Source organism: Chlamydotis macqueenii, chromosome 17, assembly GCF_036417535.1.
Source record: "Chlamydotis macqueenii isolate bChlMac1 chromosome 17, bChlMac1.mat, whole genome shotgun sequence".
Classification (NCBI taxonomy): Eukaryota; Metazoa; Chordata; class Aves; order Otidiformes; family Otididae; genus Chlamydotis; species Chlamydotis macqueenii.
The window spans coordinates 902,190-921,620 of NC_141572.1; the positions used below are offsets into that span (position 1 = coordinate 902,190).

The 19,431-nt window shown below is 47.2% G+C and overlaps 2 protein-coding genes across 3 annotated transcripts in view; one reads left to right on the forward strand and one right to left on the reverse strand.

The window, feature by feature from the left end:
- The window catches only part of NAA25 (N-alpha-acetyltransferase 25, NatB auxiliary subunit), a 29,868-nt gene extending 21,858 nt beyond the window's left edge, over positions 1 to 8,010 (reverse strand). Inside the window, exons 1-5 of one of the 2 annotated variants that reach the window (XM_086761303.1) lie at positions 7,951 to 8,010; positions 4,751 to 4,836; positions 4,036 to 4,174; positions 2,254 to 2,372; positions 328 to 402 (exon numbers count right to left, since the gene is read on the reverse strand). In XM_086761303.1, coding sequence (XP_086617429.1) covers positions 328 to 402; positions 2,254 to 2,372; positions 4,036 to 4,174; positions 4,751 to 4,836; positions 7,951 to 8,008 — 477 coding nt within the window. In that variant the 5' untranslated portion in view covers positions 8,009 to 8,010. Of the gene's footprint in view, positions 1 to 327; positions 403 to 2,253; positions 2,373 to 4,035; positions 4,175 to 4,289; positions 4,421 to 4,750; positions 4,837 to 7,950 lie in introns of those variants that run through there. The other variant, XM_086761304.1, reaches the window with a different exon arrangement.
- Positions 8,011 to 8,184: 174 nt separating this feature from the next.
- TRAFD1 (TRAF-type zinc finger domain containing 1) lies at positions 8,185 to 19,124 on the forward strand. Its single transcript, XM_086761908.1, has 11 exons — positions 8,185 to 8,364; positions 10,793 to 10,928; positions 11,002 to 11,055; positions 12,239 to 12,512; positions 13,681 to 13,950; positions 14,692 to 14,765; positions 14,961 to 15,176; positions 16,308 to 16,434; positions 16,743 to 17,046; positions 17,641 to 17,710; positions 18,064 to 19,124. The coding sequence occupies exons 1-11, from the start codon at positions 8,315 to 8,317 to the stop codon at positions 18,103 to 18,105; spliced, it is 1,617 nt and encodes a 538-aa protein (XP_086618034.1). The 5' UTR covers positions 8,185 to 8,314; the 3' UTR covers positions 18,106 to 19,124.
- Positions 19,125 to 19,431: the final 307 nt, after the last annotated feature.

The following is a 19,431-nucleotide window of genomic DNA, read 5'->3' on the forward strand; positions in this document are numbered from 1 at the left end:
TAGAGAGGAACAGTTCTCCGTAAGGATTTATTCATTAGCTCTCTAACTAAAAAGACAGGAGGGTACCAGTCCGGATAAGAGAATAATTCAAGTGCTATAAATGTGGTGAGGCGGATCAGTTAAGCTGCATTATAAAAACACTACAGCATTCACTTTGGACCACATCACACAGTGCTGCTTAAGGAGGGCTCAGTCCTTCTTCCAGCATCACAGAGAAACAGTTCAGACATTTTGCTTGAAACATCTCTAGTATCTTCACTTAGAACATTTCTGTGTTTGCACTACACCTGCAGCAAAAATCTAACTCATTTGCACCACTGTACACACCTGCATAATCAGGCTCATCACAGACCAAAAATAGTAGGGATTTTTGGGTACAATCTTATAAAGTGCCATTCCAGCCTGAAAAATAAAAGACAAAGATTCATCATTCCTGAAATGTATCTGCTCGTGAGCTCTCATGACAGACAATGCAAGCTAAGCAGCAATGGTGGTGGCAGACAACACAGAATGAGCAACTAGAGGGGAGGACTTCCATCAGTCTGGGAGCCCTCCCATCCTAACACACATCGCTAAAGAAGAAAACAGAAGGTGAAAACGTTTCAAAGATCAAATACTTTGCGTAGGTCTGACAAGAAACAGCAGCGAGCATGTGCGTGTATGATTGCCCAAACAGATGACAGCTTTAATTAGAAGTGGCAACTACATCAGGAAGCAGAAGACTTCTCTAGGAGCAACAGGGATATTTCCAGTGCTGATTTTCACTAGGGTGCTCAGTCAGTGCTAAAAGGCACACCAAAGCACATGCCTCCCTCATGTAAGCCACTGCCCTTCACCACTCATCTCGTACAAACACATACTCAGATACCTGAAACATGAGGTCGCCTACCCGTACAAAGCAGTGGTCGAGCTAGAAGCTTGGCTGTATCAAAGCAGAGCCAGAGCATTCAAGATTCTCTAGCCTAACACAGAAACCGTTATTCACACATTTCTCTCACACATTTCCGTGCCTGCATATAATTAAGGACAACACTTTTACCCATACCAAACCTGTAATTAATTTTAAGAAACTACATACAGTACAGCCCACTCCCACAGATGGACTTCTCTGCCCATTTCCCGATTGCTGTCTCAGTTTGCATTTTCCAGTCCTTTTGGTGGAATGCACAGGCCAACCTGGAACATCCTACTGTCTGACAATGTCTGGATAACTTAACTGGATACATGCTTGTATGATATTTTAAGCATACAAAAGGTCAGATAAATGTTAAATATCATTATCCGTGCAAGACATGCATTTTTTTCCACCCATGGTTGGAGACAGGAGCACAATTAACAAACAGTCACACCTCTGAAGTTTAGACTGTCATATGAGGCTTGTAATTTCATGTACATTAATAACTTAGCCCCTATCTACAGCTCGAACTCAAGCAGCATACAAGTTGGACTACAATGGAGGATAACACTTCTGCTCAATATATTCTTTGAGTTATTTAAACCAAACTTGTACAAAAACACAAGTCACCTTAACGCAGTGGTAACGAGAGGGAGTTTAGGACTCATTTACTCGGTGCTCTGTGCTTTTTTACACAGAAGAGTGAGCGCGCATGCTTTGAAAAGAATCTTCCATTTATAGGCATTCTCCGGGCACCTAATATGGAAGGGATGAAAACAAAACTAACCAGCATGACACTGTTCTGCCAACTGAGAAGAAAGAAGTACTTAAAGGAAGTGCTTTTTAGTTTTTCTTCACTGAGTTACAACCAATACAAGCCTAGCTACATTAGGTTCCATAAGCAAGAGCATGGGCAAGATTACTTTTTTCTTCCAAAAGACAACATCAAATAAAGGAGTGAAACAAGATTGTAAACATGGATCAGAATATCTTGCTAGATCTTCTTCTACCTACTCCAGAATTCCTTTATAATAAACCGCCTCATATGTAAGCACCATACTGTTCAAGACAGACCAAAAAAAACCTCCCAAAATAACCAACATATTCTATGAGACCAGGTACGCGCACAAAAGGCACAGTTCTCCTATCCCTTTTAAGGAAAAGAAAGCATTTGTCTTCAGATAAAACACCCCCTAAATAACAGTCTTAAGTCCTTCTGTAAAAACTAACAGAGTATAACATTCACATTAACCCAGCTTAGCTTTCCAGAAGACAACATATAATAGGAAAAGGCATTAACAGGAAGACATCTAGAAAAAGACACCTTAAGACGACAGAACACAAGTTGTTGACCGTACCTGCTGCATCTTCTTGTATTCTCCAACCCTGGCATAGGCCATGAAGAGATGAGAGTGATACTCTTCGCTGTTGGGAACCTTCTTTACAGCTGCCTCATAAAGTTTAGTTACCAGTTCCGCTAAACCAAAACCAGATGCTCGAGTTAAGACAAATTTGGGAGTAATTTTAAAGCACAGCTACCTAAAGATAGCATCAGCAACACTCTGAACAGTAATCCAAATACACTCATCAACCACAGAAACGGTACTCCCTCCCCCAAGACCTCAAGCGCTACAAACAGTAGTCAAAGAAGGGAAGTGCTTAAAAACCCCAAACAAACCTGCCTCAAAACAGAGTTAGCAGCAACAACTCAACTTCTCAGAAGCACTCAGGTCTTTCTTAAGAAAGTTTATCTATTTTGGATCATTAAACTGAATGAAACGTCTACTCCTGGCAGAACGACTGCTCCAAAATTATGTATCACAATACAGAACACTTTCAGAGCCTAATATCAAATATCAAAAACTCCTACTGCAGGTTTACTTACACCAGTCGTATCCTGTTATTTCCAAATTGCCCGTTTAGTACCTTAACAGGTAAAATACTTCACAGTATACTTTTTAATAATAGGGCTATCGTGACTAAATACTTACGATATTCTAATATGTAAAACTTTTTTACATTTTTACCCTTCCAGATTTTTTTTCCTTACACATACAATCATACCTCAGTGTAGTATTCGAAAACTAAATGTAATTTGTTTTTCCTATAGTTTACATATCCTCAACACACATACATAAAACATCTAATTACAGTTGTCTTGCAGGACCAAAAGTGAAAGTGCCTAACACCCACTATTTCCTTTCTGAGTTATAAACCTAAAAAGTCAGAAACATGAGCTTAATGCTTATGCGAGTTGTTTAGAACCACCAACAGTCTTCTGGCATTTTCAGGGGTTTGTTTATGTTGAAGTCACATACACACACAAAAAAATTGTATTATTCAAGAAGTTATGCTGTAAGTCTACATATATATACACACAGATACAGAGAAAGAAAAACTAGGAGAGCATAAGCAATTGCTATATCACAGACTGATACCAAATATTCATTTCCACAAGAGTGTTTCACCCCTTTGTCACTGCTCCAGCGGTTCAACAGTACATGTTGCTACCACCACCAAGGACCACAAGAAGCTGCCAGGAACAACAACTGCTTAGAGCTGCAGATAAGGAGTGTGTAAGGTCTGGCTTCCTTCAGAAAAGCACTCTGTCACTCAAACATCCATGATTTAGCACTTTTAAAATACTGTATCACTAGAAGGAATCGTACTGAAAAAGATAATGCGGTCAGACTGAGAGGCCAGGACTTCCCTTCGGATTGTCACACAGCTCCTTGAGGCCTGAACCCCTTGACTGCACTCTCACAACATGAAGCACATCCCAAACCACAGACCACGTGATTGTCATCTCTACCACGTATACCGACAACAAAATACAGTAGCTTTCATTAAAAAAAAAAAAAGTGAACTCATAAGCTGATCATGACAGATGATTATTAGCATGCCGTTCATTTAGGACCTGCATACACAATAATGTTATCAAGAGAAGCCTAAACAAGGTTCTTTGCTTTATGGTGATCACTGGAGCCTGAGTGCCATTTATAAGAGGTGTCACTTAAATTTTCTGAGTCTTTTAATAACATGCCTGTACATGAACCCTGGACTCTGCATGTTTCCCATGAAACTGTGAGTCACATACACTTCTGGAAGAACGCATATAATTATGAAAGGAAAAAGCTTACGTCTATGCATTTCCCGGTAAAGAATAGTTAGTGCTTGCAAGGAATTATCATCTGTGGGTTCGAGTGCTGCTACTTCTTGTGCCAGAGCATAAGCTTCATCTTGCTTGCCAGTTCTCTGCAAGCCAATTGCCTTTAGAACCTATTGACACAACACAGAGGTAGCTGTTAGAAAGACAGTCGGTACTTACCAGCAAAAATCCTCTCATTCCTGGTGAGGAGAGGCTTTCCCCAACCACCTCATTAGTTCTACAGACCTTCAGGTTTTATTCAGCTCCTATCCATACGGCTGTAGAGGAAAACTTCCAAATGGAAGCTGCATCAAATAGCGTGGCTTTGCATTTCTTCACAAATACGCACGCCGCTGCAAGGCATCAGCTGCCACTCGCTTTCCCCTACCTGTAGGCTGAGAACTGACCAGCCCTGCTAATTTCAGTTTTTTTTTCTTCCAGTAACTGACCAGAGCAAAGGGACACAAACAAGAGTCCGGTCAATGACACTCGCTTCAGCTTGGGAAGCTTTCAAAACGCAGAAGTGGTAGGAGTTTTCAGGCAAAAACGATACTGCGTGAATTACAACAGCCCGAGAAGTTCCAGAGGGTTGAGAGAACACCGTGGTCTCTGGAAGATGACGGACACTGCCCGAAAGGCTCAGCAAAACACTCCAAGTCTCAGGAGCTACGCTCATCAAATCAGGTCAGTGCACCGCAACCACCTACCTTTGCACAGTGAAGATCCTTGTGTTTTTTGAGCAGCTTATCCGCTTGCTGGATTGCCATTTTATTATTGCCATTATCGAGATAATCTGCATAAGAACATATACAGTATTACAACAGAACACAAGAGCATTCTAGAAAGCTGCTCCAGTTTTACCGTGGAGTATATGCCATCGGGCCAGTAGTGCAAGCCGCATTTTCCTTGTACAATCACCGCTAAGCCAAACATTCAGGAAACATGTCATTTTGTAGATGAAGTATTCATCTCAGGATATCAGTTTTAGTCACTCAAACAAACAAGCTTTTGTAATTACTCCACACAGATCACTACAGCAACAAAAGAGACCTATAATAGAGCGGGCTCTGCAGCAGCAGCTCTTTGCTAGCAATGGAGCTTCGGCTCTTTGCTTCAGTAAAAGTAGAAATTAATTTGGCGTGCCTTCGAGAGACTTTCAATGACTTTCACCAGGCAGCAGGTCAGGAACTAAACACGTGCAATCTAGCGGAGCATCAAGTGAGAAGACCTACTTGTCCACACAGTCCGTGTGTCAGGCAGAGCAAATCTGTCCCTAACAGAGCATCGCTATGCTTTCGCAGGGCTGGTTTTAAAAACAGAAAAGTGAAGCTCCCAGGGGGAACTTCAATATTTCCTGGGGGGATATCCCACTATCCAGTAAAACTTCTGGTGTCTCGAGACCATTTTCTCCTTTTTCCAGCTCGATAGTATAATTTTCAGCTTCACCTACAGAGTGTTCACCTACATCATGTTATTAGACAACTACAAACAAGCAATTTTAAATTAGACCACGACCCCTCTATGCTGCCCCTCCCTCAAGAACTAACAGTTACTAACCAAAACCCAGCAGCAAAGCTCAGCTGCACCTGGCGTGCCAACAGGGAAGGGTCTGCCCACACTGCCCCAGCCTCTCCCCTACCAAACTGAACAGAGGTAATACCAGTTAATTGAAATCATGCTACACATCTTTTTCTCATCAAGACTGTAGTTCTCATAATGAGAAAGAACTCCAGTACTGAGTAGAGAGGTGACCTTCAGTAATTCCTTGGTATATGGCACAAAGTGTGCATCTATACTAATGAGATTTATATTCGGCAGCTTTAACATTTTCGTCCATGGCCAAGCGCGCGCTGCAGATTTAAAGCAGAGCTAATTGGACTCCTGAGACCATACAGACAAAACCTCAAACAAGGCAGCCTGCCCACACTAACCGAAACAAAATACTGCCGCACAAAATACAGTTGGAAACAGGCAAGCGTTGTCCTTACACGGGTTAGATGGCTATTTTAACTTAGGAAAACCTGTGCACCACCTTTAACACTAAAGCTCAAGCAGGGATTTCCCAGTGACAAGGTTTCAAAGCTGCGGATGCCCAAATCAAGAAGCCTCTGCCGGTGATCTGTGTTGCAGTTCAGTTACACACAAATTACCTGCCACGCTGCACTGCCTGTCTTGGATTGTTTAACAACTGTGCCGATAAGATCTCCACTTTAGATCTCCTGAAGTGAATCAAATAAACCACAAACCTCTCTAAACTGCACCAGAATAAAAAGACAGTATTTTGTTAACAACAAGTAAGTTTGTTGGAAGCCAAAGTAGCTAGCAACTTCGAAATGTATTCAAGCTAAAGGAAAATAAACTTAAACATTAGTTGCGAGTCTGTAGGTAGAGATGTTCAAGGGCTGGAAACGCAACACGTGAACCTTCAGGTGAAAGGAGAACAAATCAAGATGAAAGATAAACGTAGCTGTCAAGGAACTCTGAGTACCCGCGGCACGCGGTGCAAACGGAACCGGGTCCTGCAGCACCAAAGCCTGAATTCAGCTCTCACACTGCAGAGAATCCTTTCCAGAACTAGCAGAAAGCATTTCTAAAGCTCTCTCCCTAACAGCTATACTCTCTGAAGTCAATACAGTGAAATACATCTCAAACATCATCTGCTTTAATATCGGTTGAATTTATCAAGCTCTTTCGTTTAAGAGCATTTAAATGTTACCCAGGTTACAAGACAAATAACTGCATGTTAATAAAAAAGGCAATCACAGCACGAACAGCAAAAGAAAAAACTTTAAATTGTTACATAAAGACAGACTGCACAGCTGCGCTCAGAATTACGCAAAGAACTTTAAGAGAGATGTGTATTTACTCTTTTAATCAAAACTACCTTCCTCCATTCCGTGGAACGCTTCACGGATGCAAGTCTACACTGCAGCATCCTCACCGCCCGAGCGGCAAAGGACATTCCCAGAGCGCGTCCACCCCAAAGGAAGGCAGCTCTCCACATGTTTGTGGAGGGAGATTTTTTTTTCCTGGTGCTGACAAAGTTGAGAGCATTTTCTGAAATCTCTATCCGTTCTTCAGTTTTAGGGACGAGATGATGCTGTACCCTGGGGAACTGCTTTTCTTTTCTCTGTATTTGCACAAACAGAGCCAAGCTTGCCTACCATTTCTGAAGCAAACCCAATCGCATGTAACACCCTCGGAAATATTTGGAGACAGATGAATAAAAGAGGTTTCTCAAGGAGACCATCTCCTCCTAACTACTTCACTCTTGCCTCCCAATTAATTTTCCTAACACCGTAATTAGTCTGTGCCACAACACCTCGACACACAACCTGAAGCTTTCCGTGACCGCTGTCGTTCCTTTGATGAATTAATCCGTTCCTAACTTCCCCGCGGCAGAAAACAAACGCCGACCGAAGTTACCTCGGCCGACAGAAAGGCGCTGAGATTCCCCCCCACACCCCCGCCTCCGCCAAATCCGCAGAGGCCCCCGGACACGGCTGGGGGGGTTCCGAGCGCGGAGTCCCCGCGGGCCGGCAGCGGAGCGGGGAGCTCGGCGGGAAGCGCCGCTGCCCGCAGGAACACGCGCGGCGGGGACGGAGCCCGGGTCCCCCCCCGCCCGGCCACGCTCCCACCTCCAGCCCCGGGCTGCCCATCGACCCCCGGAGCGCGCTGCCCGTCGAGCGGAACGCGGGGCTCCCCCGCCGCCGGGGATGGGGCGGGCGAGGCGGGCGGCGGGCCCCGCCGGAGCACACAGCGCTTACCGGGCCGGGCCGCCCGGCGGGCCCCTCCGCGCCGTCCCCGGGCACCGCCGGGCGGGCCGGGGTAACCCCGCGGGACCGTGACGGCGGGTCGGCCCGCCGGGCCGGGGGAGCAGGGGCGGGGAGGACCGCGGGGTCCGTACCGTAGATGGGCCGCAGGCGCCGGTCGTTGGGGTCCTGCACATGGCCCCGCGCCGCCATGATGAGAGCGCAGAACCGCAGTGCGCAGCCGCCGGCCGCGCCGGCCCGGGGGCGGGGGTGAAGGGGCCGGTAGGGAGCGCGGGGCGGGGCCGGGCCCGGTGCGGGGTTCCCGGGGAGCCGCGGGCGCGGGGCTGGGCTGGGCTGGGCTGGGTCGGGTCGGTTCCCCCCGCGTTGCCCAGGGTAGGGGCGTCTCCTCCTTCCTGCTCCCCCGGGCTGAGGGGAGGGAGCAGCCGGGCCCGCGCTGGGGGGAGCGGCGCTGAGGGAAAGGGGACCGGGACGCCTCTCTTCCACCCCCCGGCCGAAACCATGGCGATCGCCGCAGTTACCGAGGCGGAAACCCGGCTGTGCGGGAACTGGTAAGAACCGAAAGCGGATGCTGGGTGCCTGGGCGCCGGTCCTTCGGGCGGGCCGGCTCACGGAAGAGTGGGTTTCCGTGGGGCAGACATGGTGTACGGGTTCCAGGTTTCTCTGAGGCAGCTGGGTGTCTCGGAAGCAGAGCTGTGAGAGCAGAATCAGTGGCACGCATTGATGTGGCAGTTGTCTCTCTTTGGTTACAGTTCTCTAGGAGCTCCCGTGTCGGTAATACATTTACTGATAACGGTGTAATCTCAGAGGTTGCCTCTGAAATACAAGCAGCTTAAAGAAACTAACATTTTTTTTTTTTCCTGAAAGAGACATCGGAATCCAAACAGTTTCTTGCAACATCAGTCCAGTTGGTTTGCAAGTGGTATGGGCGGTTGAGACGCCGCTGCTGGACTTTGTTGCTTTGCCAGGCCGTTGGCTGCTTGGGACCCGGCAGGGGAGAACACAGCTGTAGTGCTTGTCCTCTGTGACACGGAAGGCACCAAACAATAGGTTGTAATATTAATTTTGATGGTTTGAAGGCTGATTCCTTGTGTGCAGGGAAGGAATGATGCATCCATCAGAAATGATGTTACCTGCTTGAGGCAGGAGTAAGGGCTGAGCTCGGTGTGCCTCAGTTCTTTTTGGACCTTTTGGGTTTGTAAGCCTGGCATCTTCCTCGAGATAGGAAAACGAGTGTCTTCGAAATGAGGTCAGTTGGGGAATTTTGGCTCCAGACTAATATGGTTACTGCTATCATTCCCTGAGCAGATGTGACATAAGAGGATCTATTACATATTTTTGCCAAGCAGAGCACTGTTTGACCTCTCATAGCCAAGTTATTTTCGGGGAAAACTGTCTCAGATTAGTTTATGTCCTGATTTCAGCCAAGATGGCGTTAATTTTCTTCCCAATAGCTGCTGTGTTTTGGATTTAGCATGGGACTTGGTATGGGAAGAATGTTGATAGTACGCTCATGTTATTAGTTGTCGCTAAGAGATCAAGGATTTTTTTTCAGCTTCCCAGGTTTTGCTAATGTGCAGGTGCAAGAAGCTGGGAGGGGTACAGCCAGTACAGCTGGCCCAGACTGGCCAAAGGAAGTCTGTAACGGGGGATTGGCTGGTGGGCAGAGATCTGGAGATCGCTGTTCTGAGATTGCTCTCGGTTCCGCTCTGTGATTGCTGCTTGGGACGGGCTGTGTCGGTTGTCGGGTCATCTGGCGGTGAGAAATTGTGCATCGGTCGTTTTGTGTATTCTGTTATTATTATCAAAATCATAATAATTATTTATATATATGATTATTATTATATCTTCCTTCGCCGTCCTAGTAAAGTGTTGTTATCTCAACTCACAAGCTTTCCTTTTCAATTCTCCCCGCCATCCCACCGGGGAGGGGAGTGAGCGAGTGGCTGTGTGGTGTTTAGTTGCCAGCTGGGGTTAAACCACAACAGTTTATTAACTTGAACCTGGTGATAACTTGTTTATGCTGCAGAATTTGTTTTTCACGTGAGGAAATAAAACCTCCTTGATTTTATCTCAATGAGTGTGCAAACTGTGACCTTTGTGTGCTGTATACGTTAATATCCCAACTGTAAGGAACACGGAGGCCCGGTTGGGCTTGCCTTTCTCTTTAGGTACTCAGTTCTTGTCCTGGTTTCAGCAGGGATGGAGTTAATTTTCTTCTCGGTAGCCAGTGTGTTTTGGATTTTGTGTGTGAAGAATGTTGATAAAAACATTCTGATGATACGAGTTGTTGTTAATGAGACCAAGGACACTGTCTGGCTTTCCAAGTCTCGTTAACGTGCAGATGCGGGAAGCTGGGCGAAAGACAGACAGAATAATTGATCCAAACTGGCCAAAGAGAGTATTCCATGCCATAAACGTCATGCTCAGTGTATAAGTGGGGGTTGCCCATGGGAGGGGGCATCATTTTCAGTTATTCCTTTTCTTGTCGGGTATCCGTTTGGGCACCCTTGGCATCCTTTTCTTCTCTCTTGCTTGCTGGCATCGTTCCCTCTACCTTGCTAGCTTGCTCTCCCCACTTTTTTGCTTGCTGCTCGGTGTTGTTCCTGTGATCACTGCTCAGGACGGGCTGCGTCGGTCATTCGGACATCGGGTGGTGAGAAATTGTACATTGTTCATTTTGTATATTTTATATATATTAATATCCTTATATCCTGTTAGCTTTGTAGTTTTTAGTATTTTTAGTAAACTGTTTTTATCTCAACCCACGAGTTTTCCTTTCTTCCCAATTTCTCTCCCCTGTCCCACTAGGTAGGGGGAGGGTGAATAAGGAACTCTGTGGTGATCCGGGCTAAACCACCACAGTTCTCTAAACCATGAATTCATAGAACGCTTTCTTAGGATTCTTTTGTTATGGAAACCGCTTGAAATTGTTGTCAGTGCATTTTCTGAAAAGTAACCTCTGTGACTTTCTCATAGCACAAAGGAGATTCCTGTTGCTAATTTCATCATGCATGAAATCCACTGTAGGAGAAATATTGAAGTATGTCGCTACTGCAGTGAATCAATCCCAAAGTCTGAAATGAAAAACCATATTGAGTCTGAACACGTGCAGGTGAGAAACAAATTTCTCCTCTAAAATTGCTGACTTCCATGGCAATTAATCTAATGAGGTCTGTTTATTGTAGGTGACCTGCAAGTGTGGGATGAAGATAGAAAAAAGTCTCTTGAAGGATCATGAGGTTGGTGGACTTTATATCATGAGACACTTGGGAGATACTCTACGGTATTTGCAAGCACTGATTCCAGAGCCTTTCTGTCAGCCAAGAGCTGGGTTCCAGCCTGTGATTTCTGCATCCTTTTGATTGAACCGTGCTTTCTAAATTCCCACCCTCTGGGAGAAGGTGGTTGGAAACTGCCTTAAGGTGGTGGAGCCTGCTCAAGTCTTCATACCAAAGGGAGATCTGTGATAATTGGTGAGACTGTCCTTACTAGTGATTAAGATGAAAAGTGACACGCTGTTTCAAAAGTACGGAATATGATTAACTTGACTTTTAAAATTCCTTTCACATTACGCATTTTTGACTCTGCTGCAGTCATTATGTGAATTTTAATACCTTATTGTGCCCAGACAGACTTTAAAAATAGCTTGTAAAATAAACTAAATGGGACACAGTGGGATTTTCTGAGTTCCTGAATCCTATTGGCTGCTGACACTGGCAGTCTTGTTAGAAATGTCAGTACCTTCCCTTCCCAGGGGCTCATTTAAAGACAGCTCTGGAAGTGCCACACAAGTCTGCTTATTGGTGAGGAATAGAGGATTTTCTTTGAAGATACGTCCAGTTCAAAATCCTGGGAGTAGTTTATCCTGCACGTTTCTGTGTAGTGCTTTTAGTTTTGTTTGTAAAGCCAGTGATGATGTAGTATTGCAGCATCTGTATCTCATCTGTGTTTAACCCCTTTTGAAGGGCAACTCACCTCTCGCCCAGCCCAGGGTAAAGAACATATGCAAGCAATTCTTGCTGAGTAGTAAATGTGCTGTAAAACCGTTCCCTAATACAACACACGCAAACGTGTTTTTTAGCGGTACTCAATGGAATGTGATTAGTACTGGGTGTCAAGACCGTATCTAAAAGCCAACTTCAAAAGCACCATGTGAATCTGCTGTCCAAGCGTTACAGATCTTAAAAAAATATTCTGAGTAGTCAGAGTGCTTCAGCTGGCGCGTTTGTGACTACACAGCTTATGCAACATGCTGTTCTTATGTTTCTCACATAGTATCTCATTTCAGGCTCTTCCTCAGTCTGGCTTTGGATCTGGCTAAAGAAACAATAGACCGCTCAACTCTTAAGCAAACTGAGAACCTCCCTCCACCTTTGCCTCAGTCTTCCCTGTGCAAAGAATAATCCCTCTTTCTTTTTCCAGGCGTCAGCGTGCCCTCTGCGCCCTGCCCTCTGCCAGTACTGTGACATCCAGCTCGCTTTCAGCAAGCTGCAGGACCATGAAATTTACTGCGGAGCCAGGACTGAGAGGTGTGGTGGGTGCGGTCGTAACATCATGGTGAAAGAGCTGAAGGAGCATCCTCGAGTCTGTGGGCAGGAGGGCAGAGAAGGAAGAGGAAGCAGAAGAGTGCCTTGCTTTGAGGATGAGGATGAAGATTTGCGCCCCCTTCGAGACATTAGAAACCGACTGATATCAGGTAACTGTGCTGGGCCTTTGTGGAGAACGCCCAGGGTGCTAGAAAATCAGATTTATAGCAGCTGTGTAGGAGACAAAACACTTCAGGACGTTAGCAGAAGAAATGTTTTGGCAGCACGAAGAAATCAAAAGCGAGATAAGGTGTAGAGAAGAGTCATAATTGGCTTCTAATTTGACATTTGGCAGCTGATCGAAGTATCAGGTTTTGTAGCTTTCTGTGAAAATACTGAATAACGAGAGCTCCAGAGGCACTGTGAGTGGGACTCTGGCTGTGGAACAGAACCGCAAAGGTACAAACCAGCCAAACAGAGAACTGCTGAGGTACCTGGTGGGAAAGCCCAGTCCACTGCCTCTTCTTTTGTCTCAAAGTATCTAGCTTAAAAATGAAATTGGAGTTGTTTGCTCACTGGGAATTCTGCACTCCTCCTTCCTGCAGTTAAGTAGAAGGGTAGGGAAGACCTGGATGTTGGCTCACCTATGTAGAGCTGCGCATTTCTGCAGTAGCGTCCTGTCTGGGCACAGCTGAGAGTATTATAAATGCTCCTGCTCTTTCCTGAGCCTCTAGTCTCTTACCTCCACGTGCAGAGGGTCATGTCACACGTAGGACATGCTCTTCCCACGAGCTCTCGGCTGAGTCTGTGCTGCGGGACGCTCGGAGGATTTACCACTGCAGAACACTAAGTTACAGCCTTTGCTGTAGGAAACTGCCTGGCTTGTAGAAATAACTTCTAGGCTTAGTTTATAAAACTCGATAACCTGAAGAGCTGTAACTTGTCGGCCACTTACACCAAATTCCACAGAGTGCTCACAAGTAGTGTTTCTGTGCACGTGTAAGCTTTGTTTAAAATTCTCGTGTGATCAGTACAGATGAAATACCAGAGATTTGACACCGGCCAGCGTGGAGGCGCAGCACGTCACCTTTCTGTAGGCATCATCAGTTGAGTCTGGGGCCCCGCTCTGGAACCCTGGTTTTCTTTTCAGTGCAGCAGTCCTACGGGAAAGCGTTTCATGGTTTTCTTCTGAACATGTACAATTCCCACTGTTGTCAAATGTAATATCCGCACGTGCACGTGTGAGACCCTCCTGGGTGAGCTAGTCTGATGAACAGAAGTGAACTGCTTGCTGCAGGCTTAACGTTCTCTCAAATTTACGCTGTTTCTCTTTTGAAGAGCATGAACTGGAGCAGCTGGAGAGAAATGAAAACGCTCATTCTTCACTTTATGAAGAGTGGAACGCCGATTTGGACTACGTGTTGGCTCTTAGCCTACAAAACGAGAATGATCCTCACGATAATGCTGCAGCTGAAATTCCCAGTGACTTCTGGGAAAGCTACTGCACCAAAGAGTCAGTGCCACCGGCCTGTCTTAATGAAACGGACAAGTCAGATATCTTCTCCAGTGACTCTGTAGTGTCTTTTAGCACATCAAAGCACATAAAAAGTAAGTATAAATGCTGTTGTGCTGGTTCTTTTTTTTTTTCCTTAAAGTTGGAGGGAATGGAGAAGGAAAGAGAGGCTTCTTGGATTGGGAATGTCAAAGGTTGTCTAGGTATTGTAAAATGTCAAAATTGCTCTCTTTGAGACACTCTCTAAATCGTTTTTAGGTAATAAATACACAGGAGATTAGACTCTCCGGGAGTACTATTCTTCCTTCCTTTCTTAAATTTTATCTTCTGCTCCCTCAAAATGTAGCAATATTAATGTTTAAAATAGTTTATTTCAAAGAGATATTACTAAAGGAAAGACAGCAAGGGAAGAGGAAGTAAAAGCTACAGTGAATCTCTGACCTTGATCTGTGGTGAGAGATTCATAACAACTGAGTAGGTGACAACTTTCTTGTTAAGTAAACGTGATAGGAAGGGAGGATCTGGGGGAGACCTGAAGTGCCAGCTTATTTTGAGAGGAGAAAAGGTGCTGAAGGATTTACTGAAGACAGCAACAGGTGTTTTTACCAGACCATTCAATACATCTTTGACCCCAAAACCTTGTTCTCACTCTGGGTGACGTGAATTTGCTCATGTGAAATTCAGCGGACCAGAGTAACTTATTTCCTCAGCGTTTGCTCTGGTTGCTGTCCTGCACCACAGAGCAGGAGCCTGTTGCTTAGGAATTTTGAAGACAAGTTGATCCAACTGCATCAAGCTTCTCCAGGCAGGGGATGTAACCATTACGTACTTTGCAGGTGACAAGACCATCATGTTGCCGTGTGAATTCTGTGAGGAGCTCTACCCTGCCGAAGATCTGATTCTTCACCAGGTGTAGTACTTTCTCTTACTGTCTCTGGGCGTTTGCAGGAAAGACTTTTTTTCTGCTCGCGTGACTGAACAAGGGTGCAGCCTTCACTCGATGATGCTCTGGGAACTCCAGCAATTTGGTCTTTGCAAAGCATGGTTTTAAAGTCCATCTATGCTCAACAGGAGAACTAATTTTTCCATGTTTCTTGCATAACAGACAGGTTGTAACCCAGCAAGTGCCTTTGCCTCCTTCAGTAAAAGACGTTCTTCTCCAAGTCCACGAGAATACAATGCTCTGCGTGCCGTGGGGTTGAACGCCTGTCGGTCTCTCTCTTCATCCCAGCCCCAGGCTGTCCAGGCAGAAGGAAACATTATGATTCCGTGTGAATTTTGTGGCATCCAACTAGAAGAGGAGACAATCTTTCATCATCAGGTACTAAACAGACCGTGATCTGTCAAATCACACCCGGTTGTTCAAGAACTGTGCCAAGTCCTGTGGCCTCTTGTTGTGGCACGTTTCAGGAACCCACGTAGCTGTCCCCTGTGCCAGATCTTCCTGAACAAAGCCTCTTGGGTCCCCTCTGAAATGTTGTGGTGTGCTGAGGCTCTTACTGAAAAATAACAATTATTTCTGAAAGCCCGTGTAACGAAAGCTGAACGAAAGGCCCTGCAATTGCACAACGGAAATGTTGGACTTTATATATAGAAGTTCTGTTGGAAGCAGGATGGATGAGTCACAGCTAAGGTGGGAGAGGAGCGCAAGCCTGCGTAGGCAAGAGAGGAAGCAGGCAACACAGACTGCAAACCTAGGAGCTGGAGGAGTGGCTCAGAGGGTGGATGTGATGAAGGAGAAAGGGTGAGAGCGTGAATACACTGAAAGCTCGGCCTCAGAGAGAAGCGGTGGGTTTCTGGAGCGATGGGTGCTGTAGTGCTTGCTAGGGGACGCCGATTCTTCTGTGCACTGCTGCCTGAGACTTGTGACGCGGAAGGAACGCCAGTTCTCGGTGCTGCTGAAGCTGTGGCTGCTTTTCAGGAATGCTGGACAGATACCAGTTGGGCCACTTGGTGCTTTAACGCTTCTCTGCACCTGAAGAGCAGATCTGGGAGAGTGGTGCGCACGTGGAAGAGTCAGTCCTCTGGAATCTGCTGCTTACAGACAAGTCAGGAAAATGCTGAGCTCGCTCCTTTGCTGTTGCACAGCTCTTACAGTCCTAGCTAACAAACTAGTGAAGGCGTATTTTATTTGTTTTTCTAGGCCTTTCCTCTCCTTGGTGATCGTAAATTCAGTATTAATAGAAGTGAGATCTGATAAAACTTCGTAGCTTGTTCTTTGCTAAATATCGTGCTCGACACTGAGGAGAAGTCCCATCCATGTCCTAGAATTATAGTGACAGTACTTCCTAAACTCTGTGTAGGAGAAAATGGGGTGTTGGCAAGCAATATCTGCCTCCTAACAGCTCCCTCCTAACCTGAATCTTGCTGAGGGGTGATGCTGTGCGGTGTTTTTACAGGAATAATCTGAACGAGCTGTCGTTTAAACACTCACGTGTACGTTTTTCTTCAGCACCACTGCGACCTGCGCCCAGCCAGCCCAGCAGCCAGCTTTCCGTCGCAGCAGCCGCTGTCCCCTCAGGCCGAGCGAGAGAGAAGAGAAGCAGCCGAGCTGGCTCGGAGGCGAAGCAGGCATCAAGGTGCGGGCAGAACGCAGACCGGGCACGTGCTTTTCCTTTACCTGTGCAGGAACACTGTGTGTTCCCAGCTGAATAGATGTAGTTGCCCTGTTCTGTCTCCAAAATTTAAAAATCTTCAATCCCCTACTCTTGGTCTAGTTTTACACAAGAAAGAGAAAATCACTGAAACTCGTGTCCTCAAAGATGCTGATTACGAAGCCCTGTGCTGCAGGAGTGGGAGCTGGGTCTGGTTTTGTTATCTGAATGCTCTCTGATGTCTCATGCTGCGTTTCCTGTCCCTGTTAAGCGCTGTGTCCTTGTCCTCTCAGGAGATGTTTCTCCTCAACGCGCAGAAGACTTTGGGCAGCAGAGGCTCAGCTATCCCGCATGGGGGACCAAGTCACCGGGTAACATCACAAATGCCAGGAAGGCACCGTTGTCCTTTTCAGCGAGAGCCAGCGATGCTCCCGACTCCAGAGGGAAGCCCAGGAAGGCGGCTGGCAGCGAGGGAAGACCCAAGAACAGAGGTGCAAGTGAACCTGCAGGTGGGACAACGCCACGTGCGAGACCTACTCGGAACTTCCCTTCGGAAGCCTTCACCCCTGGCCTCTCGAGAACTCCAGCCCAGCCAAGGTAACGCCTTTCTCTTCCCTTTCAAGCAGCCGTGCTGGGCCTGCCCTGAAGCCTCCGGGATCAGCGGCGCCGTCCGAGTTTTGCTCTGCTGAAAGTGGGGGCGCGGCCTGAGGCCTGGTTCTGATCCTCAGACAGGAGCAGCCCCACAGCAGCAGTAGTGACAAATCCGTTTCAGTCCTCGGCCTCGTTTCCTTACGGTGTGAATCTGGATCCCCCTTAGTTCCCTGGGAGCTGAAAGGGTTTCACTCAACTGAATTTGGCCGCTGCTGTTCTGAGTTTCAAACAGCACACTCAGGCTTTTGTATCAGAAAGGACAAAATGGGCCCTGGGAGACAGCGGAGGGTAATGCTTTGTCATCTGGCCATTGCAGCGTGCTCATCGCTTTTCTCTTTGCTCCTTCAAAACTCCGCTGTGCATAAACCCAAAATGAAACCTAAAAATCTTAGTGTGATGCCTGTGCTGCAGGAGAAGAGCACAGGGCTGCTTCCTAGGCCCCCCCCAGAGTCTCCCTGGGGTGAAGGACCTGCCTTTACTGCGCAGCAAGAGCACTGAAGGTTTGCTTCCTCTGAAAGCGTCCTTGTTCTTCTACAGCAGCAGTGACGGCGGAGGAAGGAGCCTGGGGATGTCGGATGGTGCCGCTGGCTTCAGGCGCAGGAGCACAAAGGTGAGGCGGCCGGCGCAGAGCAGGAGCGGTGCTTCGCGCTGTGAGCGGGCGCGGGGCTGACGCCGCCCTTGGGGAGCGCTGCCCAGGCCGCTCTGCGGGCCCTCACCGCACGGGGCTGGCGAAGGGCTGGGGGGCGAGGTGCTGCTGCCGGCTGGGCCCGGCGAGGCTGGGTGGGAACGGGACAGTGCGCAGCCCTTACCCTGGTCATGGTTTTGCCAGGCCCACGAGCTCATTTACCCATGAGGTGTGGATCAGCTGCTTCAGTGAGCGTGGATCGATTCCTCGTTATCAAGTACTCTTTCAAAACCGCATTTTTTACCTTTTTTTTTTCTTTTTTCCCCCCTTCCCTTTAGGCAAAAACCCAGCGCCCAGCATCTGATTATCCAGAGAAGTGAGCCACCACTTAGAAAAAAAAAGCTGTTACTACACACTGGAGTACTTACTGATCCGAGCGCAAGTACATTCCTGTATCACCGTGTCATTTCTATGAATTTAAATTTTTATAGGCAGTGATCATTTTATATATATGTATGTAGATGTATTTTTAATTAGTGGAGTATACCGCAGGTTTTTACTTCTGTGAGCTCTGCTGGCACCACCCCAAGCCAGCACACGCACGCTGGCCCTGGGCACGCTCCCCTCCCGGCTCTGTGTGACGCCCCGCGGAAGAGAGTTTGGGATGCTTACTGGCCCCTTCCCAGCCGCGCCAGCTCCTAAAGCGACACCCTGCGTCCCCCTGGGCCCGGGGCACAGCCGCAGCGGGACGGAGGGGTCTGCGCTGCGAGGCACACGGCCTGGGACACGGCGAGGGGGATGTGATTGTCAGGGGAAGGCGCGTTGAGCCCACGGTGCCTGTAAAACGCTTTTTGACGCTGTGTTAGCCCAAGCTTTTTAAATTCTGTGTAATAAAATCTATCTACTGCTGTCCCAAGCCACCGTGCAGTAAAAAATCCATTTCATGGGGTGAGGGGGGGTCGCAAACGCTGTTTGAGGGCAGGTTTATCAGCCCTGAAGTTTATTTCAGTCACAGCCACCGGGCTCCTGTTAACGGGTGTTCCACTGTTATTACCGGCATTAGGCCTTTGTTAATTTGCTTTATGAGCGCTGCTGGCATCCCTCGGGCCCTGGGAGTTGGTAAGGCAAAACCTGGAGGAGGCAGGTCTCAGATAATGACCTTGGGCATCAGCCTAATTAACTGGGTGCAGCAGATGGCATGAGCAGCGCTAATTAGCCAGCCCCGCTTCTGGGGCAGGGCTGCTGCCAGCGCTGTCCCACCAGCACGGGATGGAAGACGACCAAGGGTGGCTGAAGTGATCTTCCGCTACAATAAAGACATTTTACGGACGCTTCCACCAACTGTAAGCATTTATTTGTACAAGCAAAGCAGAATAAAGGTATTTGAAAACAGGTGGCACCCAAGCTTGCGCTGGCATTTCTGGGGAAAACGGCTGCGGCAAGGTAAGGGCTGCTAAGCTGGCGCTGCTGGTTTGTGAGGGGGAAGAGATCGTCAGTACGAAAAATAACGAACTCCTGAGCTGGTGCGGGGGCTCAGGTGCATTATTCCTCAGGCACGAGAAATGCTGCACTGTCTCCCTTAAGAGAAGTGGTAGCAGTCGTTGTGCTTGCTTCCGCTTTCGTACAAAACAGTTACAGCTCTGCTCCAAGTACAAATTACAGAGTATTAACCAGAAACGTGGCATTTAAACGCAGGTCACCTGCAG